The sequence below is a fragment of the Sarcophilus harrisii genome, chromosome 2 (assembly GCF_902635505.1).
Source record: "Sarcophilus harrisii chromosome 2, mSarHar1.11, whole genome shotgun sequence".
In the NCBI taxonomy this organism is placed as follows: domain Eukaryota; kingdom Metazoa; phylum Chordata; class Mammalia; order Dasyuromorphia; family Dasyuridae; genus Sarcophilus; species Sarcophilus harrisii.
This window is the reverse complement of record NC_045427.1, coordinates 507,423,105-507,438,448: the sequence shown is the minus strand read 5'-3', so window position 1 is coordinate 507,438,448 and position 15,344 is coordinate 507,423,105. Positions and strand designations below refer to the sequence as shown.

General features: G+C 32.4%; 1 protein-coding gene across 2 annotated transcripts in view; it reads left to right on the top strand.

The window, feature by feature from the left end:
* Positions 1-15,344, top strand: part of DNAAF4 (dynein axonemal assembly factor 4) — a 72,862-nt gene that overhangs the window by 36,949 nt on the left and 20,569 nt on the right. For both annotated transcript variants that reach the window (XM_003755727.4, XM_023498682.2), the window contains exons 5-6: positions 12,752-12,897; positions 13,589-13,698. In XM_003755727.4, the coding sequence (XP_003755775.1) occupies positions 12,752-12,897; positions 13,589-13,698 (256 nt within the window). The remainder of the gene's footprint in view (positions 1-12,751; positions 12,898-13,588; positions 13,699-15,344) is intronic.

Sequence of the window (15,344 nt, the reverse complement as noted above, 5' to 3'; positions counted from 1 at the left end):
TTCTTGCTCCCCACTCTTTTCCCCTGCCCTCTTGTTTCTATCTGAATTTAAACAACTTTGCTAGCCTTCCAAATATATCTGAAATAATATAAATAAATATATTTATGCTATTCCTGTTAATCTACCTACCCTTCTATAAACTGTTCTCTCTCCTATTCCCTCACCCTCTTGTTTATCAATTTAGAAGACTTTTATACCTTTTTACATATGTAACCCTCCTTAACCCATTTCCAATGAAAATAGGATTTCAACTCTTTTCCCCCATTTAATTCCTCTGTGGTAGTTCTTGCTCTCACATGTCATTCATATAACCTAATTATTCTTTTTTAAACTTTTCCTACATGGTTTTGCTTTTTGAAAATCACATCATACTCAGCTCTACCCCAATCTTTCTTAACTACCCAACTTACTAATGACAATCTTAAATATATGGTTTACATTTCCACTATAAAGCATAAATGGTTTATCCTTATTGAGTCCCTTGAAGTTAATTTTTGGTGTTTACCTGATATTTCTCTTGGATTGTATATGTCAAATTTTCTATTAAGTTCCGCTCTTTTTGCAACAAAATCCTGAAAGTCTGACAATTCATAAAATATTCATTTTTGTTGTTGTTGTTCAGGATTATGCTTGATTTTACTGCATATAATATTTTTGGCCATAGCTTTCCTTTTTTTTTTGTTGTTCTTAAATATATAGTGTTCTAAGACTTTCAGTCTTCTAATGTAGCTGCTGCTAAGTATTGTGTTATTTTAATTGTGGTTCTGCCATATTTGAATCATTTTTTTTCTTATTGCTTATAATATTTTCTCCTTGAGCTGAGGGTTTTGGAATTTGGCTATGATATCCCAGTAAGATTTTCCTTGTAGGATCACTTTGAGGTAGTTATTAGTGGATTTTTTTTCTATTTCTACTTTCCCCTCTTGCTCTAACAATTTAAGGTGATTTTCTTTAATTATTTCTTATATTATTGTATCAAAATTCTTTTTTTTTTAATCATAGCTTTTAGGGAGTCTTGTCGTTGCTTGCTTTTTCTTCTTGATCTGTTCTCCAGATCAGTTGTTTTATTTATGAGATGTTTCACATTCCTTTCTATTTTTTCATCTTTTACATTTTGTTTTATTATTTTTTGATCTATTTTAATTTTGCTGATTTTCCCTTACCCAATTATAATTTTCTAGTTTTTTTCTTCTTAGGATTCTGCATTACTGTTTTCAGTTGATTGACTTTCTTTTTATGATCTTGTTTTTCTTGAATTGTTCTTTAAAAAAAAATTCCCCCAATCACTCTCATTTGATTTTTAAAATCTTTTAAAAGTTCTTCTATGAATTTCTTTTGGGTATGTGACCATTTGACAGTACTTTTTGGAGAAGGAAAGGCTTTTTTTTTGGCTTTAATATCCTCCCCTGAAGACGACCACTTCTCTTCTCTATTCCCATAGTAACTTTCTTTGATTGGGTTTTTTTTGCTTTGCCTGGTCATATATATGAAAGAGAGAGAGAGAGAGAGAGAGAGAGAGAGAGAGAGAGAGAGAGAGAGGAGTTTGTTATTATATCACTTATACTCCTGGGGTAGGAAGATGGTGCCTCTGGCCTCAGATCCTCCTTCAGTTCTCCTTTCTGGTCTAAAATCCCAAACCAAGAACTCTGCTTTCCCATAAATGCCCAAAGCCAGAAGCATCCCTGCCCTACTGATTCTACACTCACCAGCCATAGTGCTGGTTGCTTTTCTCCCAGGATCACACCTCTGGCAGGACAGCTAGACCTGGTGTACCTTATCAGCAAAGGTTCCTTCAATATTTCCTGTAATGCTCTTGTTGGGTTTTCTGGGGGTCGCTGGAGCAGTCTTCCTTTCAGTTCAGTAATCACCACAAGAATAGCCAATATTAAAGTCCAAATTCTTTATTACCTCCTTGCCTGGGGCCTGGCTAGCTTTCTTAGAGGCCTTCCAGAGTCTTGGTTTCAGTGGAGAAAATGCAGGAAGATAGGCCACCAAGGTGGTGTGAGACAAGTGAGTCTGAGTCCAAGGGTTTGTGCTTCAGCGTCCAGTCACCACAAAAGTGGATGATGGAATGAATCTGTCTCTGCCTCCGTAGGCTGAGTGTGTCTCAGCTTTTATGCTCTACAATGAGTATAAACCAATCATTATAGCACTAGGAAACCATTATTTGTTGTAAGATTAAATCAATCATACTGAACCTAGAGAACTATTAAGCACCATGCTAAACTAGACAGTCATTTTCTCATCAATTCCACTGATTTAACATCATGTAAGAATCCTTGTTTCAGAGTTCTGGCCCGTAACAATTTCCCTGCTCAGTTTTCTATCAGCTGATTGTGCCATGTTTTGACTGTGACTTTGACCAAGTCACTTGATTTCTCTGGGTCTGAATTCTTTTGCAAATCACATAAGTCAATCTGATCCAAATAGGAACATAATAAAGAACAAAGGAATCAAACAAATTTAGGAAGCTTGCTTCTGTCTAGATAGATATTCCATTTTCACAAGTCGATGAAGATGAAAACAATTAGCAACAGCAGAAACAGCTAATAAGAGTAACTCTAAAAATAAAAACTTAGACAAATCTTTATGTGGTAAAATAGATTTTGGAATTTTCTTTTTTCTTTTTTTTTTCATCAGTTCCTTATCTGAAAAAAATGAGTCCTTTCTATTTCCCTACTCTTAATAGAGAAGTAAATGACCACCAATATGGAATGTTACATATATTGTCTCAGGTACTTGCTGTGTCAGTTACTTTTTTCCCCTAAATTGTTTCTCTTGGTCATAAGTGGGGGTTGTCTGTACTGGCATATAACTGAAAATGACTGGGATATTTTCTAAAATGCATCAAAAAATATAAAACCCCCAAGCATTTATGTTAGTTTCACACAGTGGATAATATTAAGGCCAGAAAATGGTAATTTTTTATGTGAAAAATATCATAATATGTAGAAATAGAAATTCACTAGCAAATAAGAAATTTGATTCTTAGTTCCTATTCTAAAACATCCAAGATATTACTTTTTTAAAAACATGCTTTATTGTTGCCATTTAGCTTTATCTTAGTCATTTTTCACTCTTCCTCCAGACTGGACATTCCCATGTGATTAAAAAAAAAAGTAAAACCATCTGATTTCTCTAAAGACTGATTCCTCTAAAGTCTGATTGTCCTACTTATTTATTGTACACTGTCTTAGTAGTCTCCCATTTTTCTTTCTTTCTTTCTTTTTTTGGCTAAAGCAATTAGGGTTAAGTGACTTGCCCAGGGTCACACAGCCAGGAAGTGTTAAGTGTCTGAGACCAGATTTGAACTCAGGTTCTCCTGATTTCAGGGCTGGTGCTTTATCCACTGTGTCACCTAGCTGCCTGTTAATAGTCTCTATTAACCATTTTTCTAACCATGCAACAGGAAATCAGTTTCATTATCTCTCCCTAAGGCTCTCTATTGATTTTTCCTTATTCTGAGTCCAGCTTTGTTACTTTAATTCTTCATGCTTCAGTTTCCTTATCTATAAAATGGAATTAATAATGCCTAAAGGCAATAGGATTGGTATAAAAATTTCTTGAGTTTCCTTTCAGCTGTAAATTCTGTGATTCTAATAATTTCAATAGCTAGTTCTATAATTTTTGCTTTTCAACAATTAAGAATAATTAAAGTTGAGTATGTTACAACTCTGTGACAAAAATTAAAAACATTTAAATAATTAAATTTATAGATGGACAAATTATAATTTAAAATTTAATGTGCCACATATATTTTACAAGATCATTTTACACACTAGATTTTATGTTAATAAACCAAGAAAGATACACATGCATATCTAATTGTAATATAATGTTTTTCTTCTGACTTAACATTAATACCCTTTTACTGAAGTATTATTTTATTTTCTTCAAGTGAAGGAAGTTGATACCTATTTGATAATATGTATCATGTATGTGATAATATTACATAATAAAATTCTTGCTTTAAGACCCTAATATTTCTAACTATTTACATATATGTCACTTGTTTTTATTATTGTTTTCACAAATTGAGAGTAAGAATATGGCTTGGTAACAAAAAAATAAGTGTTAGAATTTTAAAGAAATCTTGACTGTTCTCTGGACTGCGTTTTACCTTCCTTCCCTTTGATATCACTTGACACAGGGCTTTGTACAATGATTAACAGAGTATATAAATAATAAAATTTTTTAAATTGTTTATCCAAATGTTTTTCTTAGAAGAAGAAAATAGAATGTATCACAGATTATTTTATAAAAACAGTTTAGAATACATTGAAAGTTGTTGATATAGCCTGAGCCATTGATGATTTATTATCCTTACAATATAACAGTTCAATTCTGTAACTATAAAGCCTCCCTGCTACATTGATACTTTGTTCTTGAATCAGTGCCCTGTTCTATCATGGTCACTGCTGTTTTTCCCTCATTTTGTTATTTCTTCTTCAAGGGTAATGTCACAAGTGATATTACCAGAATAACAAAATTATCCATGATTTTCAGTCATTTTTCAGCATTACTGGGGATGTTTATGAATTTTTGTACCCTATTACAGGAAAACAGGCCTTTTAAACTTCATTTTTTTTCCCACTTTCTCTATGTGCTGAAAGGAAAATCCTAGAAAAAGGATCACAGGTCCTCCTGATTTTTTATTATGATGATGATGCCAGATTTGAATTTTAAATTTCTTTGTCTCCAGGTCCAGAATTCTCTCTACTGTACCACTTTGCTGCTTCTATCTTTTCATAAATATCAAAAGAAACTATATCAAAAAATTGAGAATGTGAAGGTGTTGTCAGCTGTACATTTGGCCTGGATAAATATTACTATCCTTTGAAGTTTCTATAAATTATTAATTCTATTCACTTAATGAACATGTATTGCATATCGACTGTGCACAAAGCATACCAGTCTTTGGGAATTTAAAAAAAAAAATGTCTCTGCCCCAAGATGCTTTTCATTTAGTAGAAAGACTTGATATTACAAAAATATTTAAATATAAGATAGAATGTTGTGATGATAGTAAAGGAGAAATCCAGACAAAGTACAAAATTCGAAGAAAATAAACACATTTAATTGAGAGGATCAGGGAAGGCTCAGTGAATGAGGTGTGATCCTGAGCTGAGCCTTGAAAGAAGAGAAGAATTTTCATAAGAGGAAGGTATATAGGAACAGCTTCAATAATTTATTAATTAATAAATTAAATTAATTTAAAAATTAATTTTAATTAAAAGAATTAATTATAATTAATTCTTTTGGATGGGAATGAGGTAGTCAAGTTACAGATAAATATAAATCTTCTATTTCAAGTGAACTTAAAAAAGCAAAGGTGACAATCATGATCTCAGACAATGCAATTGTAAAAATAAACATGATTAAAGGAGATAAACAGAAAAATATTATGCTTAAATGTATGTATAGGCTTCAGTAGATACTAAGAGGCATTTTGATGTTGTGAATAGAACTCCAGGCTTGGAATCAGAAAAACCCAGATTCAGATCCCATATGCCTATTAATAGTTGTCAAGCCTTTATCTTCTTTTTTTGTGGCTTAATTTCTTCTTTTTTTAATTGAAGTTTTTTATTTTTGAAACATATGTAAGGATAATTTTTCAACATTAGCCCTTGCAAATCCTTGTGTTACCATTTGCCCCTTCTTCCTCCCACCCCCTCCCCTAGATGGAATGTAATCCAATATATATTAAACATGGTAAAAAAAAAATGTGTTAAATTCAATATAAGCATACATATTTATACAATTATTTTGCTGCACAAGAAAAATCAGATCAAAGTAAAAAAAAAAAAAAAAAAAAAAAGATGAGAAAGAAAATAAAATTCAAGCAAACCACAACAAAAGGAGTAAAAATGCTATGTTGTGATCTACCCTCAGTTCCCACAATGCTCTCTCTGGGTATAGATGGCTCTCTCCATCACAGGTTCATTGGAACTGGCCTGAATCATCTCATTGTTGAAAATAGCCATATCCATCAGAATTGATCCTTGTATAATCTTATTGTTGGCATGTATAATGTTTCTAAGCTTGTCAAGACTTGTTTTAGCAGTAACCTGGCACATATTGTCTCCTATCACTCCCTCAGTGTTCTTTTGCATGGAATGCAGGATTCCTTCAATATAAAGAAAACATTTAGCATCATAGACCATATTCATAACAAATTCAATTTTAAATCATATATCCATGGAAACAGAAAAGGCTTTTAACAAAATATACCACTGACTTTTGTTAGAAATAAAATAAAACCATACATTAAATAGAACTTTGTCTTTTTAAAACCAAGAACTTATGAGATCTCCCTGCAGAAGTTAATAATAATTCACGAATGACTTTTCTTTGGCTTCACCCATTTAACTAGCTCTTATCCCACTTAGATCTATTAACACCAAGTCCCAAACCTCTCCATTTTATTTATCAATATAACAAGGAAAACATCATCAAATAAATGCTTTGCTAAAGTCAAAAGTCAATAACAACAACAAACAAACCAATATCCAAGGACTAGCATTTTATGTGATAGATAAAATCTAGGGACCATTTCTTTAAGAGCATCTTGATCATCATTTTTTATAGCACAACAGTATTCTATCATAATCATATATAGCAACTTACTCAGCAAGTCACCAATTGATAGACATCCTCTAAATTTCCAATTCTTTGCCACCACTAAAAGAATTGCTGTAAATATTTTAAAAATCTCTTTGGGGTATAAACCTAGTAGCAGTATGGCTTGGTCAAAGAGTATGTATGCATGATTTTGTAGCCTTTTGGGCATAGTTCCAAATTATTCTCCAGAATGGTTAAATTACTACCAACTTCAACAACAATGCATAAATGTTTTAATTTTCCCACATCCCTTCCAGCTTTTGTTTTTTTCCTTTTCTGTTATATTAACCAATCTGATAGATGTATGGTGATAGCTCAAAGTTGTTTTAATTTGCATTTCTCTCATCAGTGATCATTTAGAGCATTTTTATATGAACATATGTAGCTTTGATTACTTTGATAACTGTTTATATCCTCTGATGATTTATCAATTGAGGAATGACACTTATTGTTTCTATAAATTTGATTGTTTTCTATATATTTGAGAAATGAGGTCTATCAGAAACATGTGCTATTAAGAGTTTTTTTTTTTCCATAGTAATGATTACCATGTATTTCCCTCCATCCTGTTTTTACTTGATTTATGCTATTCTCTCCTTCCACCCAGCTCATTCTGAAAAGTGTTTTGCCTCTTAACTTTTGCCTTACTTAATCTCTTCTTTTTCCTATCAGCTCCATCCCTTTTTATTATGCCTCTCCCCTCCTGCCTTCCTTGTATGATTAGATATCTCAACTGAGTATATGTATGGGTTACTTCTTTGAGCCAATTCTTTCCTTCTACTGTAAAATCTCTTTTGGACCTCTTTTATGTCACATAATTTACATTTTACCTCTCCCTTTCCCCCTTCTACCAAAACATTCTTCTTTCTCACCCCTTAATTTTATTTGTTTCAGATAATCATCCCATCACATTCAACTTACACCTGTGCTTTCTATCTATGTATATAATCTCACTTGTACTATACTATATATACTAATTGTCCTAATAATGAGAAAGTTTTTATTTCCCATGTGGGAATATAAACTCTCTAACCTCTATTTCATTATACTTGAAATATTATACCCGTTTTGCTGGGTAGATGATTCTTGGTTGTAATCTTAGCTCTTTCGCCCTCCAACACATCATATTCTGAGTTCTCTGATCTTTTAATGTAGAAACAATCAAATCTTACCTTATCATCAACATGGCTCCACAGTATATGAATTGTTTCTTTTTTGGCTGCTTGCAGTATTTATTCTTTGACCTGAAAAGTCTGGGATTTGGCTATGCTATTCCTGGGAATTTTCATTTGGAAAGGTGTCTTTCAGGAGGTGACCAGTAGATTCAATTTCTATTTACTCTCTGATTCTAGGATAATTTCTTGAAAGATGGTATCTAGACTCTTTTTGATTATAGTTTTCAGGTAGTCCACTGACTCTATATTTTCCTGACTCTATATTCACTGTACTAGCTGTCTGCCTAAGCTGTCAATTGTCTCTTGATCATTTTCTTACATCACCCTCATTTCTTTTCCCAATTTTTCATCTGTCATCTCTTTCTTTAACTCTTTCAGAAATTTTTGTTGGGCTTCTGTCCAATTAGCGTTTTTCTTTATGGATTTTTTTGAGTAACTGCTTTCACATTGTAATCTTCTTCCAAGTTTATGTCTTGATCTTCCCTGCAACCATAGTAGCTTTTTAATGGTCAAAAAAAATTTTTGCTCTTGTGGTTTATTCATTTTTTTAGTCTATTTCTTGATTTCAAACCTAATGTTAATGTTGGCTGCACACCTGGGGTTAGGGAGGCACCGGGCCAGGCTTTAGGCTTTAGGCTTTTTCATGATGCTGTTTTCAGAGCTAGTTCTGGGGACCTGCAAGTTTTAGGTGCTACCAAAGTGGTACAATTCTGGGAAATATGTTGTCACTGTTTTCCTAGTCTGTGCTCTAGTTTTTATCAAGGAAGGTCCCTGTTCCTTTGCACCTGAAGGCACTAGAATTCCTTTCTGCTATGGTACTGTAACTAGTGTCTCTGCTTTCTTGTGCCCTGTTGGAATCTTTACAAACTGTTAAGTCATTAGAATTGATAGAGACAATAATTATCTAATTTAGCATGGTTCAGTATGATTGATCTGATCCTATAAGGAGATGTTATGGGCCAGAACTTGAAACAAGGTACTAAATCAACTGATAGAAACAATGCTTGTGTTCACACCTTTAGAGAGCTCATATAAGCAAGAAGTATTTAAGTACTCATTGGAGTTCACATGTTTGGGAGATTCACAAAAGTTAACTTTGTAACTTTGTGAATTCACACCTCCCTTAATCCCTGCCTCCAGAAGGCAGAGTCAACCTTTTACACTCAGTATAAATAGAGCTTCAGTGAGCCACTCTCTCTTTGGAACAATGACTGGGGTGGGAGAGGAGCACTCTGGGAGGAAGCCTACAAGTTCTCTATCCGTGGCAAGAGAGATTCATTGCATTTTCCACCTTGGTGCTGGCTGGAGGCTGAAGAAAGCAGAGGCAGAGGACAAAGTTGCAAGACTTCTTGGAACCAAGCAGAGAGATAGGCCTCTAAGAAAACTAACCGGGCTATATAGGAAGCAATAAAAGATCTGAACTTTTAGCACCTGACTGCATTTGGGTGAGTATTTACTCTGAATCAAAACTAAGGTTGCCTCCAGAAAACCTCCCCAAGAAACCTGCTCTCAAAGAGAACCGTTATTTTATTTAAAAGAAGAAAAACACCACAGTGCCCAATAATCAACATTCCTTTTTCTCCTGGAACTGCCACCCAGAACTGCATAGGTACAGTTGCTAATCAGTGTCAGATCTACCCAGTGCCAGTAAACAACTCCCTGTAATTCAGCAGTTGTCTGACTCCTGTTCTGAGAGTTCCCAAAGCTACTGGTGTATACTTCAGACAGACCTTTATCTGACCTTTACCCTGATGTTATACATTTCTTTTGTCTACCTCTTAAGTTTTCTTTGCCAGAAAAATATCTCACCCCAACTTTGTTGTCTCTGCTGCTCCAAAATTTTTAAAAATTTTTAGAGCAAAATTTCTGCTCCAAAATATGTGAGACATTATTTTAAAGAAGTTTGGAGAGGAGTTTTAGGAAAGTTTCGTTGGGTGACTGCCACTAATCTGCCATCTTGTTCCTACTCTAGAGTTTGGAGAGTTCTTAATCTTTTTTGTATCATGGACTCTTTTGGTGATCTGATGAAACCCGTGGATCAATTCTCAGAATATTTTAAAGTATATGACATAAAATATTGAGGATTACAAAAAAAAAAAAAACACTTCAAACCTCATTATATTGAAATTTAGTTTATCAAAATAATTTAAAAAACAAACCCCTGGTGTGGAGAAAGAAAAAAAAATATATACAAGGAACATCCTTAGGGGATATTCACAATTAATAGGCATGACACAGATGAAGATCTAGCAAAGGAAAACAGAAGAAGCAATAAGAAATGAATGAGGAGAATTAGGAGAGCACAAAAAAATAACAATTTAATTGATTAAATTAAAATACTTATGCACAAGCAAAATCAATGCAGGTAAAAATTAGATGGAAAATAGTTACCTGAGGAAAAAAATCTTTGCAGCAAATTTCTTTAATAAAAGTCTGACATCCCAGAAACATAGGGAACTAATTCTAATATATAATAGCAAGAACCATTTCCCAGTAGATAAATGATCAAAGGATGTGACTAGATTGTTCTCAGAGAAAGAAGAAAGCTAAGCTATCAATAACAATGTGAAAAACAAAAACATCCAGATCACTAATAATAGGAGAAATATAATGTAAAATGTATCTGAGAGTTCCATCTTATTGCCATTAGACTGACAAACATGACAAAAATGAAGATGAGTGAAAGAACAGATACACTACAATGTGGTTGGAGCTATGAAGCTGTGCAGCCACTTCGGAGAGCAATTTGAAACTGTATCCCCAAGTTACTAAAAAGTGTATACTCTTTAATCCAATGATATCATTATTAAGTCCAATCTCAAAGTGATCAAGGACAAAAGGAAAAACCACATCTGTGCAAAAGTATTTGCAGCTGCCATATTTCTGGTAGAAAAGTTGAAAATAAGAGTTCCCATCAATTTGGGGATGGCTAGAAATATGGTAAATTAATATAATGGAATAATATTGCATAGTAAAAAATGACAAAAGAGAAAGGCTCAAAGAAACATGGAAAGTCTTATATGAATGGATACAGAATGGGAACAGAACTAGGAGAACAATTTATTTAATGACTTCAGTGTTGTAAAGGAAAATAACTTTGAAAAGATTTAAGAAGTCTGATTAGCACAATGACCAATCACATATCCAGAAGTCTAGTAGTAAAGTATTCTATTCACTTCTTGACAGAGAAAAGCTGGACCTGAATAGTAGAAGGAAAGGTACATTTTTGGACATGGCCAATATGAAAAAAAGGAAAGAAAAGTTCTTTGTGGGGCTTTATTAAGTTCTTAGTATGTGCCAGGGCAATCTGATAATGCAGTAGATTGAGCACTAGGTGTGGAGTGAATCTAGCCTCAGACATTTGCTAGTTGTGTGATTCTGGGCAAGTCACTTGACCCTATTTGCCTCAGTTTCCTCATCTGTAAAATGAGCTGGAGAAGAAAATGGCAAATGCCAAAGTGTCTTTCACAAGAAAACCCCAAATGGAGTTACAAAGATATGGACATGACTGAAATGATTAAACAATAATACTGTATGCCAGGCATGTAGCTAAACACTTTACAAATATCTCATTTGATACTTACAGTGACCCTGGGGGTAAGTTCTATTGTTATCCCCATTTTATAGTTGAGTAAAAATCTTTTCTTTTTGCTTGTATTTATATACAAATATATCTATGGAAACAGCAATAACAAAGCCAAAGAAATTAAACATGTTAAATCAATTTTTTTGAAGGAAAGGAAACAAGTATTAAGTGTTTACTATGTACCAAGCACTGTGCTAAATACTTTACAAATAAATATTAACTTATTTGACCCTCACTACAATCCCTGAGAGGTAGGTGCTATTATTAATTTTTATTTTACCATTGGGAAAATTGAGACAAAGGTTAAGTGACTTGCTTGGGGATCTCAAAACTAATGAGCCCAGATGTAAATTCTGGGCTTCGTGACTCTTAGCCACTAGCTATTTATCTACTGCTCCACCTGCCTGGGGAAATTTGTTTTCCTTATTTATCACTTAAGGTGTTTTGTTTTGTTTTTAACTTGGGGAAAGTGAGTTTGAGGAGGAGATGGGTTGAAATAATAATAATATAAAGAAAAAAAGAAACTAGGGTCATTGAAGTATTTGCAAAAAAATTTTTTTAAAAGAATAGAAAATAAGAAAGTCTGAAGGGAGATATAGACAAACAAAACAGTTTTAAAACATTTAATTTATTACATGTTCGAAAAAAGCAAGGTGTTTTAGAGATTCAAGATTTCATATAAGTATATATGTATATCTATGTTCATGTGTGGGAATATTCATGTTAATTTGTGTTTTTTAAGTACAGCTTAATAAAAAAGTAAAAAACCTATTTTTAACAATAGATGTACTACTAGCTCCAAATGAGCTGTCTGCTTTAGCCGTCAAGAAAGTTAATGCTAATTTTTCTATATTGAGGAAGGCATAGTGTTTAGGCCACTGGAATCTGCTTGAGACTCTGTCCTGGTCAGACTATATCTGAAGTGGTATTTTCAGTTGTGTGTGCCAACTTTTAGGAAGGGTATTAATAAATTTGAGAGTGATTTACCCACATGAAGATCACTTGAAAGGAAATCAAATGTTTAGTCTTAAGAAGAACAGACTTAAGGGAGATGTAATAAAAGTTGGCTGTAAGAGGGATTAAACAAGACTTTCATTTTTTGTCTTAGTATCCTATCATAATTCTTATGTCTGGAATGTAATAGATACTTAATAAATGGCTGTTGATTTGATTTGAACAAATATATATGATCAACATGTTTACATTTCTTAATATAAAAAGAATCCTGGACTTATTTTATATTGGTTATATGTGGGAATTCTTTCCCTTTAACATCTTCAAAGCACAGATGCTTTTGTTATCAGTTTGATTATTAAATGCAATGAATTTAAAAAAATTAATGTCATATTTGTTAATATTCTTTTTGAAGGAAAAAATGCAAAAATTATATTTTCTGAGAAGTTAAAAGATGACTATGTTCCTGCCCCTCGTTCCACTGGCAATATTAAAATCCAGTTTACCCCTCGAGTTTTCCCAACTGCTCTCAGAGAATCTCAAGTAGCAGAAGAAGAAGAGGTAGAGATAACTGTTATTGTTTGTGGTGACCATTACCATCAAAGAAAATGTTTCATAAATAACTTATTTCAATCATTTATCAGAATTCTGCTGGTGCTGAGTTTCTTACATATTCACTAAACCAAAGAAATTACTGTTAATTAATGATTACTAATGATGGGAGCAAAAAGAATTTGTAAATTCTTGGCACCAATTGCTAGTGAGATAATACTCTAATTCATGTTATTTGAAAAGGAAAATTGGTTATGCTTACTACTTATTTTTCTAAGTGCTGGTTTTATATAGTATCTATAATAAGCTTTTGGTAGGTTAAAGTTGCTGATAATTCATGTTTCAAAATTTTTTGTCATCTTGGAAATAATATAATTATACTTGCTCAGAAAACCCCGAGACTTGATTCAAGATTTCTGATGTGTGTGTGTGTATGTAGAAAGACTTAGCTTTAAAAAAATTTAAAGTACTTATTTGTGCAATTTGATTAGGAACTATTTTATATTCCTAATAAAGTTAGAAAATTAGACTCAATTGTGATAATATTTCTAAATCTTAATCAGTAATATTTGGGGTAGAAGAATAAGATGCTAACATATTGTCAGATAATGTTTATTTGAAGGAAAAACAAAAATCTAAAAGAAATTGCTATCAAAAGCAAAATGTGAATATTGTTAACAAGATTTATTTCTTATCATAGTGGTTACATAAACAAGCAGAGGCACGAAGAATAATGAATGAAGATATTCCTGAACTCCATGATTTAAAAGAAGAGGAAAAGAATCCAGAATGGTTGAAGGACAAAGGAAAGTAAGTTTCAACATTGAGAGGGTAAAAATAATTTCCTGAACATTTTATACAATATTAACTGGTTAATTACATACTTAGATCTCCAGTTAAGAGGAAAAATTCTGTAGTGAATGAAACATAGGAGACCTTTGTAAAATTATGTTGTCTAAATAATTTCTCTAATAATTGGTAAATATCTTAAGGCAACAAGTATTTATCATGAACCCATTTTGTGCCAGGATACAAAGAAAAAATTTGAATACCCTCAAGAAAATTCTATGCTGTATTAAACCAATGCCATAGGCACAAATGGCTCCAAACCTGTAAGAATTATTATTCCCAGAATCTTTCATCAAGAGTGGCTTCAATCTATCATCTTAGAAGAATTACATTATATATAGTATTTATACCTTCAAGATAATTTCAAGTTACTTAAGTGAGTTTTATTTGTGATATTGCCTTTTAAAAATTATTATTATAAACAATATAAAAACAAATTTCAAATAGACAATAGAAAAAAAAGATTACAAAACAGTTGTGTTTAAACCATAAATATCTTTTGTTTATAACTTGATTTTTAAAATGTTCACTTTAACATTAAACAAAATTTCAATTTCTGAATTTTTCCTTGTATATTCAACCATTTTTATTGTTGCTTTGGATTAGTTTGGATTAGTTGAAAAAAAAAGTTGGATTAGTTGAAAAAAAAGAAGAGCTTCTATATTATGTTTAGGTTCAGAACTATCAGAATCACTTTTTTATTACATTTTATATCTTGTAGTTGGATGGTTTCCTAGGCCAGTGGTGTCAAAATCAAATAGAAATAGGGAGGGATGTGGGAACTGCAGTATTAAATCAAACATAAAGATCCTTGTGGGCACATATTAACTTTGGGAACCACATATTGATGCTTATGTTATATTTTAAATTCTTTTGTTAAACATTTCCCAATTACATTTTAATCTGGCTCAATCACTCTAAGAAGTGCCAATTATGATAACATTTCCAAGTCGCAATAAGTAATATTTATCAAAAAGTTCTTTAAGGATTGAAGAATAAAATGTTAACACCATTACTGTCAGATAATATTTATTGAAAAAAAAAAAAGGAAAATTTGAAAGGAATTGATACCAAAACCAAAATGTGAGTATTGTTCACAAGATTTATTTCTTGCATGGGCCATGTGTTTCAAAATCTTTGTTCTAAACCATGTAATCAAAGAATTCTGAATAACAGACATGATCTGGTAGCTTTAAGTCTTCTCAAAAGGAATCTAGGCAGTAATTTCTGTTTTGGTGTCTGTGTATATAAAATGTTGCAGTTAAGAATTTTTTACCTCAAGAAAATAATCAAAGAACTTTTTGTATTTTTAAGAAGAAGAACATAACATGGAGTTTCAAGAACTGTCAGATGTGAAATCTTAACAGTTACACATTTCTAAGGAAACAGTTTTAATTTCTTGTTACATTCTCAAGAACAAATGGCTTTTGGTTCAGGCTTATCCCTCTTTATCCTTCCCCTTATGTGCATACACAGTAAAGCCTGGAAACAGCTTGAAGCCTTAATTTCACTGATTCTCAAGTTCCTTTCTTTGTGGCTAGATCTCACCATAAGGTCTGAAGTTTAATATGAGATTTCTTATTCCTCATATTTTTTATTTCCTGTTA